General features: G+C 58.3%; 2 protein-coding genes across 2 annotated transcripts in view; both read left to right on the top strand.

Annotated features, from left to right (window-relative positions):
- LOC149869709 (1-phosphatidylinositol 4,5-bisphosphate phosphodiesterase gamma-1-like) overlaps positions 1–17,213 on the top strand; it is a 57,304-nt gene extending 40,091 nt beyond the window's left edge. Inside the window, exons 17-32 of the mRNA XM_090040766.1 lie at positions 999–1,199; positions 2,279–2,398; positions 2,783–2,966; positions 3,868–3,945; positions 5,004–5,107; positions 6,076–6,172; positions 6,845–6,911; positions 7,974–8,137; positions 9,682–9,778; positions 10,136–10,360; positions 11,345–11,493; positions 12,375–12,489; positions 12,968–13,129; positions 13,511–13,599; positions 14,231–14,415; positions 14,920–17,213. Of these exons, the coding sequence (XP_089896892.1) occupies positions 999–1,199; positions 2,279–2,398; positions 2,783–2,966; positions 3,868–3,945; positions 5,004–5,107; positions 6,076–6,172; positions 6,845–6,911; positions 7,974–8,137; positions 9,682–9,778; positions 10,136–10,360; positions 11,345–11,493; positions 12,375–12,489; positions 12,968–13,129; positions 13,511–13,599; positions 14,231–14,415; positions 14,920–14,971 (2,089 nt within the window). The 3' untranslated portion in view covers positions 14,972–17,213. The remainder of the gene's footprint in view (positions 1–998; positions 1,200–2,278; positions 2,399–2,782; positions 2,967–3,867; positions 3,946–5,003; positions 5,108–6,075; positions 6,173–6,844; positions 6,912–7,973; positions 8,138–9,681; positions 9,779–10,135; positions 10,361–11,344; positions 11,494–12,374; positions 12,490–12,967; positions 13,130–13,510; positions 13,600–14,230; positions 14,416–14,919) is intronic.
- Positions 17,214–17,816: 603 nt separating this feature from the next.
- LOC149869710 (ubiquitin carboxyl-terminal hydrolase CYLD-like) overlaps positions 17,817–27,573 on the top strand; it is a 28,884-nt gene continuing 19,127 nt past the window's right edge. Inside the window, exons 1-3 of the mRNA XM_090040767.1 lie at positions 17,817–17,917; positions 24,961–25,446; positions 27,050–27,331. Of these exons, the coding sequence (XP_089896893.1) occupies positions 24,976–25,446; positions 27,050–27,331 (753 nt within the window). The 5' untranslated portion in view covers positions 17,817–17,917; positions 24,961–24,975. The remainder of the gene's footprint in view (positions 17,918–24,960; positions 25,447–27,049; positions 27,332–27,573) is intronic.

Genomic DNA, 27,573 nt, shown 5'->3' on the forward strand with positions numbered 1-27,573 from the left:
TCGCCGCGACCCCGGCTCCCGTCCCTGTAGGGGGGCGCGGGGGCTCGGGGAAGTGAGGACGTTCTCTCTAAAGCCCCTAGTCTCCCTCCATCCTAGCACAGTCCCAAGTGAGAGCAGTGCCTGACTGCTTTGGGATCGGGATCGGGACCATCACTGCGCTCGGTGCGCGTGCAGCGCCTAGCGCAGAGGGGTCCTGCTCCAGCCTCACAGCTGCCGGGCACCGCTGCGTGATAAACTATCAACAGCAACCGATAACGATCCCTGTCAGAGGCGAGAAAACCTTAGCAAGGAGGAGCTGGGCTTGGACCACGGCTCTGAGCCGACGTAAAGAACCACAGATCTAGATATTCACCAGCTGGGACCTCCCATACCAAAAGCACGAGATCCCACGGCTAGGGTTAAAAAGCCCTGCACTTAGCTGTAAGTCACTGGCTGCTGCCATGCCAGCGCTGGGACCTGCCGCAGAGGGCAACACGATCCCACGGACTAGGGCTGCGAGCACACACGGCGATTCCTGTGGGATAATTCACCCCAGAGCTTGCTCCTGCATTAGGAGTGGACACACGGCCAGCTCTCCCCTGCTGTAGGTGTGATTGCAGGGTGGCCACAGGGGGCCAGCTTGCATTGCAAGCCAAGGGCCTTGTTACACGTGGCGCTTTCAGCTTCTCCAGAGCTGATCGGCTTTAGTGTTAGTGTGAGTTCGGAGCAGGTATACACTCGGTCTGCACAGCTGTGACTTGCCGTTCGAGGGCTGGTGAGCAGGGCCTAGGCTAGGAGCTATCGCTTGAGTTGTCCACACGGAGCAGGAGGGGCACTGCATCCTGGGATGCTGGAGGCCTGCAATTTGGGGCGTGGAACAGGGATCAGAGATAAACCCACCCTTGAGTGGCGTAACTTTAAGATGCCTAAAGGGTGCTTAAAACTAGTTTGCACCGCTGACTGTCTCCTGCCACCGTCCCCCGGGCACCGCTGGCTATGGACGTCTCGCCCCGCTGCAGGAGGTCCAACCGGGTCCAGCATTGCCGCATTCACTCCCGGCAGGAGGCCGGCACCACCAAGTTCTACCTGACCGACAACCTGGTGTTCGACAGCCTGTACAGCCTCATCTGCCACTACCGCGAGGTGCCGCTGCGCTGCAACGAGTTCGAGATGCGGCTCACGGACCCTGTGCCCCAGCCCAACGCCCACGAGAGCAAAGAGTGAGCGTTTCCCCCGCTGCTGCCCTGCTCCTCGGCGCTCTCCTGTCTCCATCCCCCTGGCCCTCATGGTCCTTGTGCAGCATCTTCCTGTCCTGCCCCTTCCCCCTGCTGCTCCCATTCCTCCTTGTCTCCCTCCTTCTAGACCTACCCTAAAGGAATTAGAAATGGCCCCAAAAGGGTAACCAAAACGATCAGGGGCCTGGAGCACCTGCCAGGCCAGGAATGAAGACTGAGGGGGGATAGAATAGAGGTTTATAAAATGGGTTTATAAAGTGGGTTTATAAAAAAAGGGTTTATAAAAGGGTTTGGACCGAGCGATCAGGGAACACCCAGAACACTGGCGAATGGTGGCGACAGGTGTAAAACGAACAAGAGAAAGGACTCGTTTATCCAGCGTGTCGTTAACTGGTGAGATTCATTGCCACGAGGGTGGTGGAGGCAGCTAGCACAGCCAGGCCAACAAGGGCCGGGGTGCCTTCCTGGGCGATGAATGGCTATCGCAGAGAATGGTTGGAGGTGTTTCCTCTGGCAGCTGTAAATCGATAAATAGTGGATGTCCAGGTGGGTATTGAACAGGGGACAGATCACATTGCATGCACCTGAAGACACATACACTCACATGTATGCACATACACACGTGTGCGTGCACACATGCGCACACATATTTGCAGACAAGGTTCTTTGGGTAAATGTGATATACTTTTAGTTGGAAAAAATGTTCTTTGCAAACTGTCAGGCACAAACACCCTTCTTCAGGCATTGGAGAGAGTCTGCCTGCTCACACATGCTTGCACACACGCCTGCACATGCAGTAAAGCAGGCCTGACTCCCTTGAGGAGGAGGAAGTGCTGCACATAGACACACATGCGCGCGCACACACACACGCACATACATCTTTGACACACACGCACCCTTAGCCAAGGCTTTGTGCACCTAGCGCGTCTCTAGGAAGCGGAGTATCGGAGCCGGTTTGCCCCGCTCCCAGCCTCAGCCTCTTGTCGGCGCTCAGCAGGACTCGTGGCTGGCGCCCGTGCGGAGGTTAATGTACGGGTCCTGCCCTCTGCTCTTCCCTGGCCCAGGTGGTACCATGCCAGCCTGACCCGCCTGCAAGCCGAGCACATGCTGATGCGGGTGCCCCGAGACGGAGCCTTCCTGGTGCGCAAGCGCAGCGAGCCCAGCTCGTACGCCATCTCCTTCCGGTGAGTGTCCGCCCAGGACCCCAGGCACCCGCAGACCCAGCAAACTGGCTCATTGCTGGGCACAGAGCAGAGAAGCACCCGGCTTTTCCTTCTGCGTCCCGGGGCTGCTGGGAACTTGTCCTTCCAGGATGCTCACCCCTCTACATCCTGGCAGCATTTCCCACGGGGCGGGTACCGACGTAACCACCCCGGGGCACATCTCTAGACTTCTTCACCCTGCTGCGCTCTGCATTGCTGCTGCTGTGCATCGTTTCTGCAGCAAGCAGAGCGACCCTCTTCCCAGTTTGCAAGACCCCCAGGAGGACGTACCCCACCGCCGAGCTCACCCCCACCCCCTGTGCGTCCCGTCCCGGGCTGAAACCCTCTGGGCTGTGTTGCCAACAGGGCAGAAGGCAAGATCAAGCACTGCCGCATCCAGCAGGAAGGCCGCCTCTTCATGCTGGGCAGCTCGGCCGAGTTCGAGAGCCTGGTGGACCTGGTGAGCTACTACGAGAAGCACCCGCTGTACCGCAAGATGAAGCTCCGCTACCCCATCAACGAGGAGACACTGGAGAAGATGGGCACCGCCGTGAGTATGGGGACAGGGGGCATGAGAGGGGCACTGCAGGCAGGACAAGGCTGGGCTCTGCCGTGGCTACGGGCATGGGTGGATCTAGGATTATAAAAAGCAGGGTGCGCATGGTGGGGTGCATCATATATAAACCAACACCTACTTTTCTCTGGTTACAACTGCACGAGAAGCTGTGTTACTAGGCCGGGGGGGGCTAGGGCTGCACAATTCAGTTGACTCCCTCAGCACGACTAGAAATGCTGCCGTCGCTGCCAAGCTCGGGTTTTAAATTTTGGGTGGAGCAGGGATCAAAGGGTGGTTTGAATGCACCAGCACGCCTCCCCCATATCAGCCCCTGGACGTGGGTCCCCACAGGAGCGATAGGAAGGAAGCTACCTGGCCTCTAGCCCACAGACTGTGCTGGAGCGCAGCCCCACTGCTGAGACGTGCCCCAGAGATGCAGCAGACGGGGGGCAAGAGGGGCTGGGCTGCAAATGTGGGTCTGAACGGTGCTGTGTGCACCAACCTGGACACAGAGCAGCGCCGGGCATGCACCCACAAGCACAACCCGGAGAGAGTGCAGGTGTGCCGTGCTGTCACGTGCCACCTTCACCTGGGTCTTCGGGCCGTATGCCCTTCGATGTCTGCAATAGAGGAGCAGTGTGAGGGGGGAAGGACATGGCTGAGCCCCTCACCACTAGGCCAGGGGTATACAGACCAGCTGCCGCTGCTCCCCCAGGGCAGGACACGGCTCTCCCAGCCTTGCATGCCACGTGGCTCCATTTGGGCACCTGCATCCCACCCTAGTCTCCTCTTCCCCAGTGGAGATGCTCTCAGGTCTCTTCCCCCAGCCCCAGAATAGGGAAAGGGGGAAGCGGGGGACCACCTGCCCGCTTAACTCTGCTGCCCGGCCTTGCAGGAGCTGGACTACGGAGCCCTGTATGAGGTGCGGACCCCCCACTTCTACGTGGAGGCCAACAAGATGCCAATGGCCAGGGTAAGAGAGTGCCGGCTGAAGTCTAGTAATACAAAGACAAAGGGGCAGTGGGCTGCAAGTGTGAAGCAAGCACGAGGAAATATGTTTTCACGCAGCACGTCATTCACTTGTGGAACTCCTTGCCTCTGGACGCAGCGGGGGCCACGAGTGGGTTCAGAAAGGGATGGAGCAAATGGATGCAGGCGGGGCGCAGCACAGGCTGTCAAACATTTTCCAAGACACTTTTGTACTTCTGACTTCTGTCCTCGGTCAGACCAGCCCTTCAACTGAGCCCAACCAGGGGAAGGCTGGGCCCAAAGGGAGCCCTTTTCTGGGAAATTACAGAAGTTTGGAGGTAATACCTCCAGGGTGGTAAGGGCAACCATTAACAGACGGAGTTAGCCGTGTTTGTCTGAAGTTGAGAAGAAGGCAGGGCAGATTGTACCATATAGACTAACTAACCAAAGTGTACGTGATAAATATATGTGGGGGGGTTATGTATATACCGCACAAGCTTTTGCGAGCTGAAGCTCGCTGTGTCAGACCACTGACAGCCTTGAAAGGGAAAGGGGTTTTAATTGCTCACATAAATGGTCACCCAGCCAGACTATGAGGGGACCCCCCGGGATAGCCCGTGCTATCAAGGAGTGCCCCGCTGCCAGTCGGGGGGCATGTGAGTTGTTACGGCCACAGGCTAGAGAGCAGTTTCTTGGAGCTCCCCAATCAGACCACATTGCGCTAGGGGCTGTACAAGCAAGGACGGAGAGCTGGCCCCTGCCTCCAACTTCTGTGTGTAAGACAGAAGGCAGCTGATGGTGGGGGTACAAAGAAGTGATGAGGCTTAGCGTGATTAGCGTGAATGATTAGAGTGACAGTGCTGACTACAGCACGTATAGAGATGCTTGTGGCCAGGGCTCTCCAGGACCATCCCGTCTATCCCTCTCCTCTACAAGCACTGTTTACCTGGGGCTGGGTACCACGGGACAGGGACCTGCCTTGCAGTCCTTTGCAAGCTTCGCCTTGCAGCTCCCACCCCAGGAGCGCTAGTGATGCCAGCCTGTGTCTCTGCTCTTGCCTAGTGCACGGTGAAGGCCCTGTACGACTACAAGGCGCAGCGGGAAGACGAGCTCTCCTTCTGCAAACAGGCCATCATCCACAATGTGGACAAGCAGGATGGAGGCTGGTGAGTGCCTGCTCCTCAGGCTGCTTTCAGCTGAGGCCTAGAGTAACCTGGGAAAGCCCAGTGCCAGGGGCTGGCTCCTCGCCTGACCCTGTCCTGAGGAACAAGTGAAAGAGGCATCCCTCATCCCATCGGGGCAAGTCAGAGCATTGCAATCCTGGTGGCTAGGGGAGCCATGCATTGTCTTAGCCCCTGGCCGGATTGAGGGGATGGCTCAGAGGCAAGTGGAGAGGTGAAGGCTTGCAGTAGCACACCTCGCTGGACATGTAGAAAGGACGTGGACACGTTGGAGAGAGTCCAGCGGAGGGCAATGGAAATGGTTGTGGGCTGGGGGACAGGACTGGTGAGGAGAGGCTGAGGGACCTGGGCTGACTGAGTCTGGAGAAAAGAAGACCGAGGGGGATTGACCAGCAGCCGTCACCTCCCTGCCGGGGGGCTGCACAGAGGATGGAGCTGGGCTGGTCTCAGTGGGGGCAGATGACAGGACAAGGAGCAATGGGCTCAAGTTACAACAAGGAAAGTTGAGGTTGGATATTAGGAAAGCTTTTCTCACGGGAAGGGTAGTAAAGCACCGGAACAGGCTACCCAGAGAGGTGGGGGACGCTCCATCCTTGGAGGTGTTTAAGACCCAGGTAGACAAATCCTTGGCTGGGACGATGTAGTTGGGGCTGGTCCTGCTTGGACCTGAGGTCCCTTCCCACCCTCATTTTCTGTGACACCATGCCCATGTCTGCCTGCCCTGGGGAGGAGGTCCCATGTCCTGGTCTTGTGTAGCTGTAGCTATAGCCCCAGCCCGCAGCTGCGCGGGGGTGGCTGCTGTCCTTGTCTGGCCTGTCAGTGCTGCTGAGATGTGGTTTAACGGCTCCTTTTCTGTCCCCCCCTTCCAACCATTCCCTCGACATTGCGTGCAGTGTGAACGCCCCAACGCCCCCAAGTCAGTCTGCTTGCCTTGTTCCTGTGACCCTTTGCAGGTGGCGAGGAGACTACGGGGGCAAGAAGCAGCTCTGGTTCCCAGCCAACTACGTGGAGGAGATGCTGAACACGCAAGCGCCGGAGCAGGATGAGGCTGTGAGTGCGAAACCCCCGTGCCGGCTCCTCTCCCAGCCCCCAGGCTGCAGTGGGAGAGACCCCCTCAAGCTGTCCTGAACACGAGGGGTTAATTGTGTGCCTATGTGGAGGGGAGATAACCCAGCTGTATAGGTAACCCCACCCCTTCTGGGGCCATGAAGCCCCACTTTAATGCCATGCTGGGGGGAAAAAGACCTCCCTGGTGTTAGTTTTAAACCTACTACTTACTGGTTTCATGCTGTGACCCCTTGTTCTTGTCTGGTGGGAGAAGGCAATAATAAATCCCTATTGCTTTCTCTTGAGCTATTTAGTATTTTGGAAACCCTGCTCATGGTCCCCTTCGAGCATCTCTTTTCTAAACTGGCCTCATTAGTCTCTCCTCCTAGGGAAGACCCTCCGTGCCGCTCATCATCCTTGCTGCCCTTCTCTGCACCTCCTCCAGTTCTCCTATCTCCTTTTGGAGGTGCAGGGACCAGGGTTGGGTGCAGGATCCAAGGTGTGGCTGCACCCAGGGTTTCTAAAGGGGCATTGGGAAGGGAGGGTTAGAATAGCCCCAGTTCTGGAGACTGTTGCCACCGGTCCTCACTGCCCCGCGCCCGGAGCTACTGCAGACAGAGCAAAGGCAGAAAGCAGCCGTCTCTCCGTGACCTTTCCTCTGTCCCTCTCTTCCAGTCAGCAGAAAACAGCCCCTTGGGGAATTTCCTGAAAGGCTTCATTGACGTCCCGTCCTGCCACGTAGGTGAGTGTCGGCGTCCGTGGCTGAAGGAGCAGGTAGATTGCACGTGCACCTTTGGGGGGAAGCACTGAACCACGGGGCAGGGTCGGGGTAGAAGCCTCTTCCGCCCGCGTGCCCTGGGAAGAGAGCCCGTGAGTCGCTCGGGCGGGCGGGCGGGTGAACTCCTCTCCCCGGTGGGCGCTGGCTGGGCATCGGGATGCTCTCATGCAGTGAGGTCTGGTAGTTGTCAGCCCATCTCCTCCTGGCACAGCGAGTCCCGCTGGGTTCGTTAGCAGGGGTGTAGGATGCCCCTAAAGCGAGGTCGGTAGGAAATGCCTGTGTCGCTCCCAACAGAGCAGGTCCCCATCTAGCCAGGCGAAGACTGGCTGCGATCACGCTCCTCCTCGCTGCCCCGTGCCGCTGTAAGGCTCTCCCAACTCACTGCACGTGTGGGCCCAGCCAGCCACGGACCCTCCTGCCTGCAAACGAGCAGCCGTTTTGTTGCTCCCGCTTGGCGTGAAATGCAGCAGGGTGGGGCTGGGGGTTGAGATCCGCGCCAGGCCTGGCTTTTCGGAGTGGCCTGTGCTTTGGCCTTGCAGCAGGAGGTGCTGAAACCCCAGGGCACCCGCCTGGCAGTCCAGGGGTGCGGCGCTGACCCCCGTGCGAGTGCAGGGAGGAAGATGAGCGGCTGCCCCGCGCTGGGGCCCAGAGCCGGTCATGAAGCATCGCGAGCTCTCGGCCCCGCAGAAGGCAGAGGGCAGTAAGGGAGCTCAAGACCCCACGAGAGGCGGGTTGGAAAGCCGCGTCCCTTCCGGCTTAGCTGAGCCGCAGGAAGACCGGGTGATGAGGCTCAGGCTCTCCGCTCCCTGTTTGCAAGCGACCGCTCTTAGAAGGTGCTTGCTTGCTCCAGCCATGCCCAGGCCAGGCCAGCCCCCGGCTGTAGGTGAAGCCCCAGGGAGAGCAGCCACCCCCACCATGCCCCTGCCCCTAGCAGGTCGGAGAGCAGGCTCGTTGAGGTCTCCTCTGCTCCACAGAGCCATCCGTTGGGAATCTCTTCAAGTAAAGCCCCCTCTGATGTCCTTATAGTTATCTCCAAAGACGGGAGGAGCTCCAAACCATTTGTCTTCACCATCCATTCCCAGCAGATGTCCCACCCGTCCCAGTCGCTGGACGTGGCCGCCGACACGCAGGAGGAACTCAACGACTGGGTGGCCAAGATCCGGGAGGCCACGCAAAACGCAGATGCCAGGGTGAGCGGAGGGAGCCGCGCGCCTGGCACCCCAGGGCTCTTTGCCGGCACTGGGAGAGGGGCCCTTGGGAGAGGAAAGACCGAGGTCTCTGGGCCCCGCTTTGGAGGTGCCTTGATGCCTGAGACCCACAGAGGCAGAGCATTACCCCTCGGGGTCTGGGCGAGGTGGAGCCCCGCTCTCATGCTCCAGCCTACCTTGAAGCACGGGGCCAAGACACAGGGAGCCGAGGGGTAGCCAATCACCCAATTTGGGGTCAGAAAGAAATTTACCCTCCTGGTCAGACTGGTATGGACTGGGGGGGGTTGCCTCCCTCTGTCGCAGCGGGATGCAGACTCTGCCTAGGATCTCTTGAGTATATATTACTTTCACAGTGATGAAGGGGGACTGTGCCCAAATTATCTGCAAAAATCTAGGTGACCTAATAAAAGGTATCACCTCAGCCACGAGTCCCCATTAACAGCCCTTGCAGCCTCAGGACATTAGCGGCTGCAATTCCCCTGCTTTACTTATAGCAGGATCAGGTGTGATGTCTGGCGCTGTGTCGGGGTGACTGTGCCGTGTTGCTATACGTTTAGATGATGGTTTGTCTGGCGTGGTTTGGGCAGGGCTCATCCTGCCTCAGGTCCCTTCCAGCCCCTCTGCTCTAGGATGCTATGACGTACCCAGCATTTGAGGGGCATGGTCCTTGCACCCACCCTGTAAAGCCAATTGCAACCCCTTTCACCCCTACTCTGGAGCACGACCCATGAAAACTGAAGTTTCCAGCATGCAGGGCTCCACCTGAGCAGCCCACTGGCCCGCTCGGGGTGCTTGTAGTCGTGGAGAGATGTGCCTCTGCCTGGAAGGGAGAGGGCCTGTCCGCGCGGGGCATGCATGTGTTTCACTGAGACCGCAGTGAGCATGCCCCGAAGTGAGAATATGCTCCGGGCAGTCTCGCAGCAAGGACTGCTACCACCTCCCAAGCCAGGTCTTGGCAGGACAAGGAGCAATGGGCTCAAGTTGCAGCAAGGGAAGTTGAGGTTAAGTATTAGGAAAAACTCTCTCATGAGGAGGGTGGTGAGGCACTGGAACGGGCTACCCAGAGCGGTGGTGGCATCTCTCTCCTTGGAGCTGTTTAAGATGCAGGTAGACCAAGCCTTGTCTGGGATGATGTAGTCGGGGCTGGCCCTGCTTGGAGCAGGGGGCTGTGCTAGATGTGACCCCCTGGGCTCCCTTCCACCCTCGTTGTCTGTGATTCTGCGATTCCAGGAGTCTGGAGCTCCTCCTCGCTTTGCTACAACACTATAAGAGTTCAGTCAGCAGCTGCTACCTTGCTTGAACATGCCGATGCTCCAGTTTTGAGTGCATTTAACATGTGCTAAGTGTCTTGTGCAGCCTGTGCGTCACAGGACCCCATCCTCCCAGCAAACTATCCCGGGGGGAGCAGGTGGCGGAAGGGGGCTGCCATGTGATGCCAGCAGTGCCTTCCAGCATGGCCCGGGAGTGTCACTGTGGCCACTGCAAGGTCCAGGCAGTGACCTGAGCTCCTGTCTTCCCTCGCGCAGATGCAAGAGGGGAAGATCATGGAGAGGAGAAAGAAGATCGCGCTGGAGCTCTCCGAGCTGGTCGTCTATTGCCGCCCGGTGCCCTTTGATGAAGAGAGTAAGGTCCTAGCAGCAGCCGTGTCCCTACCCAAACTCTCCAGGGGTGCTGAGTCTGCTTGGAAGGGCACAGGCCTTGGGAAGACCCTTCCCCATGCCCTCCCAGCCCCAGCCCCATTGACTTGCCGCCTCCAGCCAGCTGCAGCTCTCCGCTCCGGGGCTGAGCGAGAGGTGGGTGGGCAAAGGATGGTGGAGGAGAGCCCAATGTGAGGCTGAATTTAGGCAGAAGCAGCTCATGCAAGAGGCTACCTGAAGCCCGCTCCCCACATGCCTGCCACAGCCAGGCCAGGCCCTGATGCTCCCTGCAGGGGTTAGGGTCCCCCCTCGGCCTGTGCTGACCTCCCTGCTGTCCTTGCAGAGATCGGCACGGACAAGGCCTGCTACCGGGACATGTCCTCCTTCCCCGAGACCAAGGCGGAGAAGTACGCCAACCGCAGCAAGGGCAAGAAGTTCCTGCAGTACAACCGGCGCCAGCTCAGCCGCATCTACCCCAAGGGGCAGCGCCTGGACTCCTCCAACTACGACCCGCTGCCCATGTGGATCTGCGGCAGCCAGCTTGTGGCCCTCAACTTCCAGACCCCTGGTAATCCCACCACCATTGCTAGGGTGGGGGGTCCCCAAGCCGTGTCCCAGCCGTCCCGGGCAATGGGAGACCCGTCCCTTCCCAGGGAGGTGATCCCGCAGCTGACGAGCTCTCCCATGCGGAGCCCCTTCCTCTGCAAGGTGAAGACCTTCCCGGCACCGAGTGCTCCTGCATTGCATCTCCTAGCTGCTATCCCACAGGAAAGATCTGGGAGTCATTGCAGACAGTTTGCTGAAAGCATCAGCTCAGTGCTCAGCACCTGTCAAAAAGGGGCAAACACCATGTTAGGGATTAAAAAGGGAAGAGTGAACCAAATGGCAAGTGTCCTCATGCCCCTTTGTAAACCCATGGTGCATCCACACCTTGGATACTGTGCCCAGCCCAGGTCCCTGCACCTCCAAAAGGAGATAGAAGAACTAGAGAAGGGCAGCAAGGATGATGAGTGCCATGGAGGGGCTTGCCAAGGAAGGGAGAGTAATGAGGCCAGGTCTGCTCCATTTTGAAAAGAGGTGCTTGAGGGGGACATGAGAAGGGTTTCCAACATACTAAATGGTGACGAGAAAGCAGTAGGGATGTATTACTCCCTGTCTCTCACCAGACAAGGACGAGGGGTCACAGCATGGGACAAGTAAGTCGTAAGTTTAAAACTGACACCAGCAGCGCAGCATTCGAGGCTGGGACCCGTGGCCATCGGAGGTGGTGGAAGCTGAGAGTTTGGTCAGGTTTGCCAAGGAATTGGACCCGTGCTTGGAGGGAAAGGACATCAGGAGCTATGGAGCATGGGAGTGGGGGGCACGGCCTCTGCATCAGACCTGCTGATCAATGCTGGAGGCCGCAAAGGAGACAGGAATGGGGGAAAAACCCCAGTTAGCCCCAGTCACTGTCCCTGCAGCCTCTGCTGTATGCCCCCGTGTGACCCAGGAGACCGGACAAGACAGATCTAGGGCGTGACCCAGTCCGTGGTGGCTCTTATGTTCCTTGCAGACAAGCCGATGCAGCTGAACCAGGCCTTGTTCATGCTGGGGGGCCGCAGCGGCTACGTCCTGCAGCCAGACATCATGCGGGATGAGATGTTCGACCCCTTTGACAAGAACAGCCTGAAGATCGTGGAGCCCATCACCGTGCAGCTCCAGGCAAGGCAGACACTGGTTTATGGGGGGCAAGGAGTCCTGCGGGGGCGTGAGCCATGAGAGCCCATCTCCTATTTGCATGGCCCAGCCCACCTCTCTGTTACAGCCGCACAGCCCTGCGGTCAGCGGGCTTGGGGGGTAAGGGAGGGCAGAGCCAGCGAATGGGACCTGGGTACAGGTGCATCCTTCCGTGCGGCGGCCGCTCTCCAGGACAGGCCGCAGCACCATGGCAGAGGGAATCCCTGCTCGTTATTAGCGGCATAGGGTCTCTGCCACACGGCTGAGCTGCTCTGACTGTGTCCCATGGATGCACACGTGCGTGCACACCCCCCCACTGCCTTTCCACCATCACGTGCACGTCCCCTGCTCACCTGCCTGCGGAAGGAGAGTCCTTTGTTATAGTGACCCAGACCAAGACCGTGACCTCCACAGCTGGGAGGTAGGAGCCAGTCGAGCCCTGGACATCCTTCCAGGGGCCTCAGCTCCGTGCCAAAGAGTTTCTGCTCCCCAAAATAATGAGAAGAGATGTGCAATGAGGTGGGGGCTGGAGCTGGGGGCAGGGGATGCATCCAGTGCCTGGCGCCACTGCAGAAAAGGCTCCCTCCATGTCCCAAAATGATGGGAAGCCTTTTCCCCAGGGGCCCCGGGCACTGGATCCTGGCCTGGACACCCGTGGGGGTTGCCCCACTCCCCTTCCCCAGGCGGGCACTGCCCAGCCTCTGCTGTCCCTGTCCCAGCCAAAGCCCGCGGTGTCTCGGCCACACGTGCCTCACCTGGGGGGCTGGTGGAACAGGAGGTCCTTGGCGAGGAGAAGCAGAGCTGGTCCTGGGTTCCCGGGGGACCCCCCTCACCTGCCCTGACCTCCCTCCTCCTCTTTGCCCCAGATCCTGGGCGCCCGGCACCTCCCCAAGAACGGCCGGAGCATCGTGTGCCCCTTCGTGGAGGTGGAGGTCTGTGGCTCCGAGTACGACAACAGCAAGAACAAGACGGACGTCGTCGGTGAGCGGCAGGGGGGTCCCCGTGGGCTTTGCAGGGGCAGTGCTGGGACCCCCTGTGCCCCCCGGGACAGGCAGGAGCTCAGCGGGGCCCTGCAGGGCTGGGGCTGAGCTAGCTGTAGTGTAAGGGCCAGAGACTCGCCCAGACAACTGGACTCGCTCTGGGGCTTCCCCCTGCCACAAACTGCCCGTGGCCCCCCACCTCCCCTTTGCACCCCTCAGCTTGTCCCCCTCAGCACTGCAGAGAGTGGGGCTCCTGTCCAGGAGCTCCCAGGGATGGGAAGGTCTACCAGAGGGTGTGCGCATCCCCTGGTCCTCGGTGGTACATCCAACTGTCTGGCCCCTGCCGTGCCTCAGTTTCCACATCTCTGAAATGGGGATAATGGCTCCATGGCTGACCAGGCTCCCAGGGTGGGGTACAGGGGTTAATTTGTTTGTCTCTCTTGCTCTCCGGCCCCTCTCCCTTCCCCTCTTGCCCCCAGCGGATAATGGGCTCAACCCCGTGTGGCTCTTCAAGCAGTTCGTCTTTGACATCAACAATCCCGAGTTTGCCTTCCTGCGCTTCGTGGTGTATGAGGAGGACATGTTCAGCGATCCCAACTTCCTGGCGCAGGCCACCTTCCCCGTCAAGGGCCTCAAAACAGGTAGAGGCGCCCCCCCCCCAGCACCCCCATGTCCCCCCAGGAGCCTGCCAACGCCAGTCAGCTCTGCATGAGCTTCCCCTTCCTGCGGGACCTCCTTGTTCATCCCAAAGCCCTTGCCCCTAGACCTGCCCCCGCCCCGCTGCCATCCCAGGCACCCTGGCCTGCCCCATGCCTGTGACTGGGGCACGCACGTGCGCAAATGTGAGGTGTGAGCACCTGGGGTTGCCAAAAGCCTGCACAATATGGGCAAGCATGCATGCATGTGAGAGCTTGCACTAGCATGAGGCCGTGCGTGGCACACACGTGCAGTGGGGGCAGGAGCAGAGATGCAGGGGCTGCACCGGGTTGGCCAAGCTCCTACCGCACCAGTGCTGCTTGCAGGCTACAGGTCGGTGCCCCTGAAGAACAGCTACACCGAGGACCTGGAGCTCTCCTCCCTGCTCGTCCACATGGAGATCGTCAATGCCAAGGTGAATGCCCCCGGACGCGGCACGCGCACCTGCTGGGCCCCCGTGGCCCGTCTCCGATGTCCTTTAGCCAGACTGGAATCGCAGGACAGCCAGGCTGGGGGGGCTCTTGGGAGGTCACAGCTTGTCCAGGCCCCTTCAGGAAGCAGGATCCTCCCTGTCTGCTTGTCCACCCTGCTCTGAAAAACACTGGGAACTGCCCTCTATCAGGCAGAGTGCCTGGCATCCAAAACAGCCCACCCTAGACCCACTGTGTCCTTGCCCAAGGCCTTTCCTTCACTGTGCCTCAGTTTCCATGTCTCTAAAATGGGCATAATGGCTGAATTGTTAACCAGGCTCACAGGGTGGGGCACAAGGGTTGATTCAAGCGCACTGGCAGGAAAAGCCCATTAGCTGGAGGGGTCACTTGGGACCAGGACACCGGTCCCCATCTTGGAGGCTGCACTGCAGCGGGCAAACTCCTGTCACTCTGCAGCTAACGTGATGCTGAAAGAAGGTCTCTGGGGCTGGAGGAAGGGGCACCAGGGCCCCAGCTCTGTGCCCTGCTCAGGTCTCTTGCCCGGGGTAGGAGGTGAGGGCAGGCCGGATCTGCACCAGCTCCTGCTGTACCCATCTCTGCTTCTCCGCGTGGCAGGAGGAAGACGACGAGAACCTGTACTCCTCCATCCAGCAGCTGCGCGACCGCGCCAACGAGCTCTCCAACCAGGTGTCCAGCTTCGAGCACAGCAACAACTGCGACTCCCGCTACCAGCAGCGACTGGACGAGCTGCGGGCGGCCCAGGAGCGGCTCATGGAGCTGACCGAAGTGCGCAACCGGAAGTGAGTCCCGTGGGGTCTCCAGGGGACTCCCACCCACTGGGCTGGGGCAAGTAGGGTCTCGAAGCCGGCCCCTTCCCCGCGGCCCTGCATGTCTTAACCAACCCCTCTGTGGTGCCAGTAGTAGGGCTTTTATCCATTCCTCAGACCAGATGCTGCAGGCAGCCTAATCCCACAAGTGTCCTCTTTCTGCAGCGACACGCACAGATTCACAGAGCAGCGGGGCTGGAAGATCACGTCTAGCCCACCCCCTGCCTGAGGCAGGATCGGCCCTGTCCAAACCCACCCATACTAAGAGCAACTTTTCAGTTGCAAAGAGCTCAGAAAGCCCACGGCAAAGTTCCTGTTTGGGTTGATCTCGGGAATCCCATTTGCACGTGGCGCTGCTATCACGGCGTGGCGCCAACACGACACCCATGAAAGGATCCCGCGGCGACCCCCACTTGAGAGTCGCTGCCCTTGGGTCTCTATTGCTAAGGCCCTGCTCCCTGCCTCTCCCCGCTGCAGGCTCATGGAGAAGAAGAAGCGGGATCGGCAGATGGCCAACAGGCGCAACTGAGCCAGCCGGGGGGCTCTCCGCTGGGGGGGAGCCCGGGGATTCCCACCCACAGGAGATCCAGCCCTCGATCCCAGCCATCCCCGGACAGTCCCCTCTTCCATCTGGCTCGCTGCCCGTCGCCCTGCCTCATTCGGGGGGACGAGACCTCGGCTGCAGGGAGCACAGGACCCGGAGCGACCTGGGCTTGGTTTGGGAGCTCGGGAGCCGCCAGCACCTCCCCTGATGTAACACCCGGGTGTCTCGAGGGGCTCTGGCAGACACTGAGGATGCCGGGAGCAGCAGCCCTGGGGTCTGAGCCGCTGTGCAGTCTGGATCTACTCCCACACCATCAGTTTTAAAGGCTTCCACCATTGCTGGAGCACCAGGGTGATAGGAGCATGGCAGGCAGGGATGTCTCAGGAGGTCCAAAGCTCTCATTGCCTGTGGGTCAAGCAACGGCTGCAGCTCTGCGGTCTCAGCCTTGCAGAGCTGCCTGGACCCTGGGGGTCCAGCAAGGCCAGGTTGAAAGAGCAACGGTCAGCTCTGGCCCACTCGAGTCCCCCCTCGCTTCCGTGAGCTCCCCGGGTGCCCGGTGCTTGCTCCAAGCCTGGCGTTTGGCGCTGAGCGTCAGGTGCTGCGGCCCCTTCTGCATCTTCCGGGGCCCTAGGACAGCTGTGACCCCCTGCCTCTGCTCAGATGGGGCCTGCAGAGCTGCCCCAGGCTGCGGTGACAGGCACGTGCTGTGGGGCAGGGACCGTGCCCCATCCCTGCCAGCCTGTGCCTGAGTGGCGGAGAGCAGGAGCCTCCAGGGCTGGGGAGGGCGGCTTTTCAGACCCCGCAGGAGCAAGGCAGGCCCCCTCCCTGCCTTGTGATATCCGTGGGAATCCCAGCCGGGCGCTGCTCCTAGCTGGTGCCATCCCTCTCCCACGTGCTTCCCATGCCTTGGGGATGGGGAAGCTGGGGAAATCAGTACCGTGAGCCCCGCACATGGCACAGAGCAATGCTGGGATCCAACAGTGAAGGAGCGGCGACAGGAGCAGGAGCCCAGCAGGCTTAACATGGCTTATTGTGCACACATGGACCAGGCCCAGGACAGCACCGTGATGCTGGGCAGGCAGGAACCAGGGGCCCTGCTGGCTCCTGCCTTGCCTGGGGCAGGGACACAAGCTGCCCTCGAGGTGGGGGGGCTGCACACTGTGCCTCGAGCTGTCTGCTCCGTGGGCTGGAGGCAGCAAAGGCAGAAGCGGGGACCACGGACGGAGCTCTTCAGGCATGCGGCAGAGCGGGAAGATTTGTCCCTGGAGCTCCCCTGGAAATAGCTGGGCTCCCTTTCTGCCACATGCATATAAGGCAGAGGGCTACGCGTCCCAGCCAGACATAGGCCATGAGCAGGACAAACATCCTGCATGAGGTCAGGACAGGGGCTGGGAGGAGGTCGGGAAGGGGGGCTCGGTGTGCGGCAGCAGGGAGGTTCCCCTGGCACTGGGTGGGAGAAGGAACGGGAGGGGGGTCCGGCCAATAAAGGGATCAGTTCAGCGATGATCCCCGAGTCCCAGCACAAGCAGCTATGTTCAGCCAAGCCAGCATGCTCTGGGGAGGTACGGCAGGCAAGTTCATCCTCTGCATGGAGCTGCTAGGGAATAGCTGCCACCTACCACCCCAGAGCTGGCTGCATCTCAGGGAGAGCCCTGGCATGACAGCAGTGGGGATCAGGGCTCCGCTGCACAAGCAAGTGGTGACAGACTCTCCCTCTCCTAGGACCTCACAGGGACAGGGGAGAGAGAGGCACGGAGGGGAAGGGACATGCCCAGGGGCACTCAGCAAGTCAGTGGCAGAGCCAGAAAGCCCCCCCCGGTATCCTGAGCTCCCCCAGTGGTCCGTGGCAGCCCATTTAAACGGGAAACGGTGGAGGTGTCTCAGGACCAACTCCAGCCTGGAGCTGCTGCTCTTGTGCCCCGTTACGCCCAGGCTGTCAGCCCACCCAACCTCTGTCCGGCCCACGCGGGGGGAAGCGCAGAGGTTAGAGGCAAGGGGCTGCCCTGGGGCAGGGAGCCGGCACCCCCAGGGAGTCAGCCAGCCTGGGGGGCTTGGAGCTGATCAGGGAAGGGGGCACGGGCAGCAATATCAATGAAGCACAAGGGAGCCAGCAGCCCAGCTCAGGCCTCCCGCTGTCAGGGCCACGCAGGGGCACGGGGCGTCTGGCCGGGGATCGGGCGTCCTGCCGGGGGATCCGTGTATTCTTTGTATGAAAATAAATCTATTTAGCCAGTATTTATACACACCGGCTTCACAGGCTTCATTTCTGCCAGGTTATCTATTGTCCCGTCCCCCTCCGGGGCGGGGAAGGCAGTGAAGGGGGCCTCATGGCAGCTTGCTCCAGATGTTTCCCAACAGCTGTCTCCAGCCAGGCAGCTGCGAGCGGGCAGCCGGTCACTCGGGACGGAGAGTCAAAGGTGGCTGGACACGAGGCCAGACTCGCTGCCCCACGGGTTTCACGAGCCACGCTGCTCGCTTCTCCCTTCCACGTTATTTGGGCAGCTGCTCGGGACTGCTGGCCCGCGCAAGGGAGTCATTAGGGCCCGCAGCGGTACCCGGGGAAATATTACGCCCCACAGCTGTATCGTGGCCCTTTCTCATGTTCTCTGGGGGGAGCCGGGCGTCACGCTGCAAGCAGCGCCGCCCCCCGCACGAGCGCCAGCCCCGCAAAAAGTTTTTGCAAACTCTGGAGGCCTCGACGTGGCGGGCGCCCAACCGCCCCAGGCAGGCCTGCGCTGCCGCCCCCCGCCACGAGGGGGCGGCCGAGCGCGGCCGGCGCTGCCCCAACGCCGCACCCGAGCGCTGATTGGGCGCTTGGACACCCCGGCAAACCGGATTGGCTGTTAGAGCTGCCTGTCCGCGGAGGCGCCGCGTGGGCTCGCTCCTCCCGGACTCTATGGTGGCAGAAGGCGGAAGTGCGGCGGCTCGGAGGTGAGCGCGTCCATCCCGGGGGGGCAGGGCTGGGCTGGGCGCGCCCACTCGTGATTCCCCCCCCCCCCAACCGCCGTGTTCTGCATCGACCCCCGTTCCCTCCCCCCCGCTTCCCCTCAGGGACCCCCTCTGGGAGTCCCCCCCAGGCTCCTACCCTGCCCCATCTCCTCATGACCCCCCCAGGCTGCCGCTGCCCTTGGGATCCCCCCTGCTCTGCTGCCCACCCCCTCTGGGACCCCCCTAGGCCCCTGGCCTGCCTTAGGAGACCCCCCATCTTGTGACCCCCCCCCCCAGGCTGCCCCTTCCCTCAGGGAAGCCCCCTGCCGCCCCTCCCCACAGAGACCCCCTCACCCAGGGTGTCCTTGTGTTCCCCCTGCTCCTCACGCCTCCGGCACCAGCAGTCCAGGCAGAGCGTCCCGTGCCCCCCGCGCTGGTGCCTGGTGAGGAGAGCCCGAGGGACCTGGGCTGATTGAGTCCGGAGAAGAGAAGACCGAGGGGGATTGAACAGCGGCCTTCACCTCCCTGCCGGGGGGCTGCACAAAGGATGGGGCTGGGCTGGTCTCAGTGGGGGCAGATGACAGGACCAGGAGCAATGGGCTCAAGCTGTAGCAAGGGGAGATTTATAGATCCGTAGATGTTCGGGTCAGAAGTGACCTCAACAGATAGTTTCATAGTTTCTAGGGTCGGAAGGGACCTGAGCAGATCATCAAGTCTGACCCCCCGCCATGGCAGGAAAGATTACTGCGGTCAAACAACCCCAGCAAGGTGTACAACTAGCCTCCTCTTAAAGCCCCCCAGGGTAGGAGCCAGCACCACTTCTCTTGGATGTTGGTTCCAGACCCTAGCCGCCCTGACCGTGAAGTCGTGCCTCCTGATATCTAACCTAAACCTACCCTCTGCCAGCTTGTGACCGTTATTCCTGGTCACTCCTGGCGGTGCTCGGGGGAACAGGGACTCCCCCAGTGCCTGCTGGTCCCCCCGACTAGTTTGTAACGGGCCACAAGATCCCCCCTCAGCTGTCTCTTGTGGAGGCCGAACAGGTTCAGGTCCCGTCGCCTCTCCTCATAAGGCCTGCCCTGCTGCCCCCGACCATGCGAGTGGCTTCCTCTGGACCCTCTCCAGGTTCTCCGCGTCCTTCTTGAAGTGCGGCGCCCAGAACTGGACGCAGTACTCCCGCTGCAGCCTGACCAGTGCCGCATAGAGGGGGAGGATCACCTCCCTGGACCTGCTCGAGATGCATCTGTGGATGCAGGACAAGGTGCGGTTGGCCTTCCTGACCGCGTCCCCACACTGCCGGCCCATGTTCATCCTGGAGTCAGTGATGCCTCCAAGATCCTTTTCTGCCTCTGCCCTGACAAGAAGGGAGTCCCCAGCCTGTAGGTATGGTGCTGGCTCTTCGTCCTCAGGTGCAGCACCTTGCACTTGTCGGTGTTGAATCCCATCCTGTTCTCATCTGCCCACCCCTGTAACCTGTCTAGGTCTGATTGCAGCCTGTTCCTCCATTCTAGTGTGCCCACGTCCCCCTACATCTTAGTGTCATTAGCAGATTTGAGCAGGTGCTTTTTACCCCCTCGTCCAAGTCCCTGATGAAGATGTTGAACAGTGCGGGCCCGAGGACTGAGCCCTGGGGGACCCCACTGCCCACGTCCCGCCAGGGCGAACATGACCCGTCCACCACCGCTCTCTGGGTGCGGCCCTCCCGCCAGTCGGCGACACATCTGACTGTGGGGGTGTCGACACCACAGCCCCCGGTTTCTTAATGAGAATGGGGTGAGAGACAGTGTCGAAGGCCTCCGCAAGTCCAGGAAGACAATGTCCGCTGCTACTCCTGCGTCTAAGGATTTGGTGACCTGGTCGTAGAAGGCCACCAGGTTGGTCTGACAGGACCTGCCGCTAATGAACCCGTGTTGGTTGCCCCTAAGCATAATCTCCCCCCTGGCCCCTCAGGGATATGTGCCAGGATAATTCTCTCAAAAAGCTTAGCCAGGATCAAGGTAAGACTAACTGGCCTATAGTTTCCTGGGTCCTCCTTCCTCCCCTTTCTGAAGTTGGGAACCATATTGGCCCTCTTCCAGTCCTCTGGCACCACACCAGAGCACCACGAGTGCCAGGGGCCCGGCAATGACTGCAGCCAATTCCCTCAGCACTCGGTGGTGGAGATCGTCCGGACCAGCTGATTTAAATGCATCCCGTCCCTCCAGGCGTTCCCTGACTAGATCCTCCCTGACCCTGGGCCTGGGTGCACCTCCCCTAGGGCCTGAGGGGGACCCGGTGGGGGGCTGATCCGGTCCCTGCTCAGGAAAATGGAGGCAAAGAAATCATTAAATAGGTTAGATTTGTCATCTGGTGTGAGAGCCAGATTTCCTAGCGTGTCTTGCAGAGGCCTCACGTTACCCGGTGTTTTCTTGTTGCCCCTATGTATTTAAAAAAGGACTTCTTGTGGTCCTTGATCCGGGAAGCTAGTCCCAGTCCCATCTCTGCCTTGGCCTTCCTGGCCACCCCCCTACATCCCCGAGCAACCGCAGTGTAGTCCTACTTGGTGATGGCCCCTCCCTGCCATCGGGTGTGCGCCTCCCTTTTAGCTAGGAGACGTTCCCGGATGCTTTTGGTGAGCCGTGGGGGCCTGTGTGCCCTCCTGCCCCCTTTGATCCATGTCAGAATTACCTCCCTTTGGGCTTGGAGGATCATCTCCTGAAGGAGCGACCACTCTCTTTGGACACCTGGCTCCCCTCCCCTCTGGGACCTCAGTGCCTCCCCGACTATCCTCCTTAGCTCATTGAAGTCCACCCTCCTGAAGTCCAGGGCTGCTGCCTTGCTGCAGGCCTTAGCCACCTTGCGCTGGACGGTGAATCCCAGTGGGCAATGATCCCTGTTGCCCAGGTGGTCAAGCACCCGCAGCCCCCTCACCAGGTTGTTGCCCATGGCCAGCACCAGGTCCAACAGGGCGTCTCCCCTGGTGGGGCTGTGCACCTCCTGGGTTCGATGGAGGTCTTGCATTTTGGCTGGGAACGTACGTGAGCCGTCAGACCTGGCTGACTGCTCTTCCCAGCAGTGTCTGGAAAGTTCAGGTCACCCATGATGACCACGTCCTTTGGCCTCACTACCTCCATGAGCTGACTTAAGCTCTTCCCCTTGGTTGGGTGGTCTGTAGTAGACCCCCACCATTACATCCCTTTCCCCATCGAGTCCGACCCCCTGCCTGGGCAGGAAAGAGCGCTGGGTCAGACGATCCCAGCCAGATGCCTATCCAGCCTTCTCTTAAAGACCCCCCAAGGAGGGGAGAGCACCACCTCCCTTGGAGCCCATTCCAGTTTTGGCCGCCCTTACCATGAAGACATTCTTCCTGATGTCCAACCTAAATCTGCTGTCTGTCAGTTTGTGACCATTGCTCCTTGTTACCGTAAGAGGAGCCCTGGTGAACAGAGCATCTCCGATCCCTGGCTGCGTTCCCCTCATGAATTTGTAGGCAGCCACAAGATCCCCTCTCACCCTTCTCTTGCGGAGGCTGAAGAGGTCCAGGTCCCTCAGTCTCTCCTCATTGGGCTTGTCCTGTAAGCCCCTGACCATACAAGTGGCCTCCTCTGGACCCTCTTGAGTCTATCCACATCCTTCTTGAAGCGTGGTGCCTAAAACTGGACGCGTACTCCAACTGCGGTCTGAGCAGTGCCGCACCGAGGGGAAGTATCATCTCCGTGAATCTATTTGCCATGCATCTGCTGGTGCATGCTAACGCGCAGTTAGCTTTGCTGATGATTTCGTCACGCTGACAACTCATATTCATCTTGGAGTCCACTGTGACTCCAAGATCCTTTCCGCTTCTGTGCTGCTGAGAGGGCCACTTTCCACCCAGTAGATATGCTGGATATTTTTGCACCATAGGTGCAGCACTGCATGTGTCCTCCTTGTACTGCATCCTGTTGTGTACTGTTTGCTTATCCAAACTGTCCAGGTCTGCCTGCATTCGTCTCCTACCCTCCAGAGTGTGCACTTCACCCCACAATTTAGTATCATCCGCAGACTTGGACAGAGTACACTTCGCACCCACATCCAAGTCACTGATGAAGTAATTGAAGAGTACCAGGCCAAGGACCGAGCCCTGCAGGACCCCGCTACCCACATCCGTCCAGGTCGATACCGACCCGTCTACTGCCACTCTGGGTGCAACCCCCAAGCCAGTTTGCCACCCACATCTGTGTCACGGCCTCTTAATTTATTGGTGAGAATGGGATGAGAAATCATATCGAGGGCTTGCTAAAGTCCAAGAAAATGACATCCACCTCTACTCCTGCGTCTAAGCATTTTGTGACCCAGGTTGGTCAGGCATGATCTGCCTGCTTCGAATCCAGGCTTGTTTCCCTGCTGCATTATTTTTTCCCGCTGGACTCCCACAGATATGATCCTTCATAATCTTTTCAAAGACCTTTCCAAGGATGGAGGTAGGACTGACTGGCCTATAATTACTCAGATCCTCCTTCCTCCTCTTCTTGAAAATAGGGACCGCATTGGCCCTTTTCCAGTTCGTTGGGACCTGACCCAAGTGCCACGAGCACTCAAACAGCCATGCCAGTGGTTCTGCTCTGACACCAGCCAATTCCTTCGGTACCCTTGGATGCAACTCATCCAGGGGACTAGACTAGACATGACCTCCTGAGGTCCCTTCTTCAACCCTCATTGTCTATGACTCTGTGCCCCTTCCCTCCTAGCATGTGTCCAATCCCTTGTGCATCTGTCTATATGCTCCGCTTCTGCCGCAGCTGGTGGCCAGGAGTCGTCCCCCCACTTTAATGGGAGAAAAAAACTTCATGGTGTTAGCTTGAACTTTCCTACTTAGTAGTTTCATGTTGTGACTGCTTGTTTTTGTGTTGTGATGGACGGTTGATAATGAATCCTCTCTGACTTTCTTTTCACCATTTAGCAATTTGTAAACCGTTTTCATGTCATCCCCTCCAAGTGTGTCTCTTCTAAACGGAGCAGCCCTTGCCCCATTACTCTCTCCTCGTAGGAAAGTTCCTCCATGCCACTTGTTGTCCTTGTTGCCTGTCTCTGGACCTTCTCTAGTTCACCTAGATCCTTTTGGAAGTGCAGGGACCAGAGCTGGGCACTGTATTCAAGGTGTGGATGCACCATGCATTTATAAAGGGGCATCGTGATAATTTCCGCTTTGTATACAGCTCCCTTCATCATCATCCCTAACCTGCTGTTTGCTTTTTTTGACAAACACCAGTGCTAAGCACTGAGATGATGTTTTAGCAACCTGTCCCATGACTCGGGTCTCTTTCCTGTGTCATAACAGCTAACCTAGAGCTCGATGTAGGAGAAATGTCCTTGGCTGGTTTTGCCTCCTACATCCTAATGTAGAAGCAGCCTCAGCTGCTTCATTGTACAGACAGTGCCTGGTGCCAGGGCAGATGCCCTCCTGAGGTCCCTTCCAACCCTGACTTCCTGAGGCTGTGTTGTGTACAGCACTGGCCAGTACCTAGGAAACTAATCTACCAAGCCAAATAACTGAGTGCTTCAATGTGCCAAGCTAGCATGGGTGGATCTGGTGGCCTAAGTGTTATCCCCTGTTGTGGGAGATGTTCCAGGGGTCTTGTTGGGAGGGAGAAGGTACAGGAGTAGGTGGATTGGTGGCCTGGTTTCATACTAGACAATTCACTGGCTTTGTGGCAAATCTGGCGTTCCTCATTGCAGCCTGACCTGAGGGATGTGGGAGTTTTAGATGGGCAGGTGATGTATTGACCACTGCCCTGCTGTACAGAGGAGAAACCGTGAGGTGCCTCTGGGATCCTGGCTGTCCTGGGTGGTGGTGTACAAAAAACTTGGCTTTGAGTCCTTCCTCCCTCACTACCTCTGCCACTAAGGGGCTGTGGTCAGGACAGCATCAACCAGGGGGCTCCATGTCTTCCGTACAAATAACACTGATTAGCCCTTTCAAAAATACTACCACCCCACTCTGCAAATGTCCAGTCATCTCTTTGAGTCTGAAAAACTCTCCTTTCCTCATTATTGACCTCTGCATAGCTTCCCCTTCCACCTTGCAAACAGTCGTCTTCATGCCTTCTTCCTCAAAAGTCCTTAGTGTGTTCCCACTTTCCAGGACTCGACTCCAAGGCTCCCATCTCCATGACCGCATCCACCCTATGTCCCTCACATTGGTAACAGCCATCCTTGCTGTACTGACAGTCTCCTTAACTGCTTCCCTTGCTGGATGTGTCTTTTTGCCCATCTCAAATATGTGATCTCAAGGCTAGGTGCAGACTCTTTATTATGCAGTAGTCTTAGACCAGAGCCCCACTCTTCTAGACACGGTACAGACCCAGATCAAAGCAGCCCCTGCCCCAAATCGCTCACAGTTAATGTGAGAGGTGGCGGATGGAGATCAGTAGGGATTTTGAGGACAGTATGACTATACCAGTCAGTGCAGTGTAATGACATTGCCTGATGCAGTGAAGTGGGCATCGGAGCAAAGGAGAGCTCTGAGGATGGGTTTGACAGGTAGCAGTGTAGCTTTGCAGGCCTTCACCTGCTGCACCTGCCAAGCACAAGGGCAACAATATAGGAGGAAGCAGGCCAGGCTCTTTTGCAAGTCTGATGAGAGAGATGAGAATCATAGGCTAATTGGAGGCTAGAGCAAAGGCCTGAGGAGTGAATTAGAGGTGATAGGTTATGAAGGCCCTCGAATGTGGAGAATAGTGGCTTATACTTACACAGACAAGATGGAGCCAGAACAGAAAACATTAGGACATGCAGATGATCTAGTTGTGGTTGGCCTTGCTTTGAGAAGGGGGTTGGACGAGATGAACTCCTCGGGTCCTTTCCAACCCTCATTTTCTACAACTCTGTATGCAGTGACAAGAGCCTTGAGTTCCAGCCAGGTTTGGGTGGAAGGAAGGGCTGTTTCTTTCGGATCTGATGCAGAAAGAGTTTGTGAGTTTACATAGCCTGGGTGCAAGGATCTTGAGTGTCTAGTCACTTGGGTGCTACCACAGAAACATGATTCTCCATAACCTGCCTTGCCCTTATATGTCTTTGCCACTTCTCAGGACCAAGCAGAAGCTATGACAACAGCTGTCATAGCAACCAGCCCCCCACCTGCACAAGGGGATGGAAACTTTTATTTCCTCCTGATGGAGGAGTTCCCCTATGGCAGCAAGCTCTTTCAAGCCGGACACATGTGCTTCGTCAGCGAGAGAAGTTACATGCACTTTATCTCCATTGAGAGTACTACCAAGAGTCACCTGAGGGTGACCATGCTGCAGGACAATTCCACAGTCACTGTCAGTGTAGAAGTTCTTCAGCCCCTCAAGGACCAAGAACCTGGCTTCCTCCTGGCCATTGGCAACCAAAGCGAACGCTTGAACTGTTTCCTGGAGAGGCAGGGCCTCGAAGCAGCTATGAAAGCTAAGCTGGGCCAACAAGTGGTGGTGAATCTTGACCAGCAGTTCCCTGGCATCATCCGCTACATTGGAAAGATTGATCAATCCACTTGGTCCCCTCTGTCTGCCATCTTCTTTGGGGTGGAGTTACAGGTAAGGTACTTAGGAGGAGCTTTTCCCTTGTCCTCCTCTCCAGTTAAGTTATGTTGGGCCAGAATCTCATCCTAACAGAAAGGTTGGCCACAGGCAGTGAACCTGCAGTGCCTTTCCACCCATATATTGTGAGCAGGGATCCTGGTTTTCTCTGATTTAAAAAACTCAAATCCATGTTTTTCCACAATTTAAAGTGAAATGCCACTATTATATATAGAGGTGTGTGTGTTTATATATAGGTATCAGCTGATCACAATGTGTAATTGATATATTTACAATATTAAAGCAATCTGGAAGCCTACCAGTGACTCAATCACTATAATAAAATGAATTCTAAATACCTATATATTTTGGCATTTGACTTTGGTTTTTTATCATAAAAAATCAGAGCTCGCCCCACAACCTTCATTTACCAGGATGTGGGTCTAGCTGCAGTTACTCCTTTTTTCCACCTCTGGCCCTCCTGGTGCTCCTTATTCTCAGCCCTACTGATGCACTTCACTCCCCAACCCACAGCCCTGCTGGATGGGGTCACCAGCTGCCAGGGCTATAGGACCAGGGCCTGCAGCGCCTGAGCTCTGGCTGCTGCGGCCCACGCAGAGCATGGAGCCTGGCTCCCTATCCCTTGTGGGTGGCACAGCTGTAGTGGAGCCCGTGATGTGGGGGAGGGGGAGGAGGAGGAGGGCAGATGCAGGCTTCCCACTGCAGGCTCAGGGCTCCCTGCCCTGCTGCTGTCTCCCCAGGGTCTTTGCAGCTCAGTGGGCCAGATCCGGCGCGTCAGGGCAAAATGGAGTGGACAGGCTCGGTGCCACTGTTGGGAGCCCCACGCTGGCTGCAATGCCATAGCGAGGCGCCCCTACCTGCCCAGCAGCAGTGGGAGTGGCGGTGTGGAGTTGTGCCTTCTGCTGTGGCACTGAGCCTCCCTACCCCACTTTACCTTGTCCTGCTGGTCCTCCAGGGCAGGGACCCTCGAACCCGCAGCAGAGAGCCTGCATCCACCCCCGCCCTGTGCACAATTTGGGGGGGGAGGGGGCATATACCCCCCCAACCCTCCTCCAGGAGTGCTCTCAGTGGAAGGGAGCTAGCCCCTGCCACCCCCTGGATGAGCCACCTATGACTCCCTTCTGGTCCCTGGCTGGGCCCTGTGGCCACACATTCCCACCGCAGCCCTGGACCCCAGGCCCCATGCACTGTCCCAGCTGAGCAGCACCCCCAGCCCTGCCCTGCCCCACTCCTTCCCTCCCTCTCATCCCCCTCCCCCCACAACTTACCTGGTGGGAACTGCAGGAGCTGCTCTCCATGCTGCCTGGCTGCCACATGCATGTATGCATGTGCACATGCACAATGCAGCCTCCTGCAGGCTGAAACTCTGACAGCCTAAAAGGGGATACCCACCATTTCCCTCATTTTTCTCCTTAAGGGTAGAAAACCTGTGTTTTTTCCACAGCGAACAGAAAGCCCAGATCCCTGATTATAAGAGCCTTTTGTTGAGGAAACCGGAGCTCGTCTTGCCAGCACTAGTTCTAGAGGGAACTAGAATTCAGAATTTCTCTGACTGGTGCATGGTTCAGAAAGTAATGTGTTTTTTCTGCTGGTATTCCAGGGTGATGGCGAAAGCAGAGGACGCGTTGATGGCTCCTTTCATGGCATCAAGTATTTCAAGTGTAAGCAAAACTGTGGGATCTTTCTGCCATTTAACAAAATCAACTTTGTCCCTGGACCTGACAGCGACCGAGTGAAACAGGAACTGAAACCAGATGCAACTAGAGTTGATCCAGTCAAAGTGGGGGATGCTGTGGGCTTCTACCTGGATGATATCTTGACAAAAGGATTAGCAGTGGGAGTGTACAAGGAAGGAAACCAGTGGTTTGTGAGGGTTTGTTCGGTAAGCTTCATTTCCAGTGTTGTGTTTAGTAACTAATAAATGTGTTTGATCAGTCCTGGGCATACCGTCCAGTTGTGGGGCGGGGTGTGAATGCTGTGGGTCTGGATAAAGCAGGGACGGGCAAAATGCAGCCCACGGGCCAGATGCAGCTTGCCAGGCCATTCTATCCGGCCCATGGCGCCCCTAAAAAATTTAGAAAGTTAATATTTATCTGTCCCTGGCTGCCTGTCATGCAACCCTCC

Source organism: Crocodylus siamensis, chromosome 3 (genome assembly GCF_052110815.1).
Source record: "Crocodylus siamensis isolate JL-2025a chromosome 3, ASM5211081v1, whole genome shotgun sequence".
NCBI classification, from domain to species: domain Eukaryota; kingdom Metazoa; phylum Chordata; order Crocodylia; family Crocodylidae; genus Crocodylus; species Crocodylus siamensis.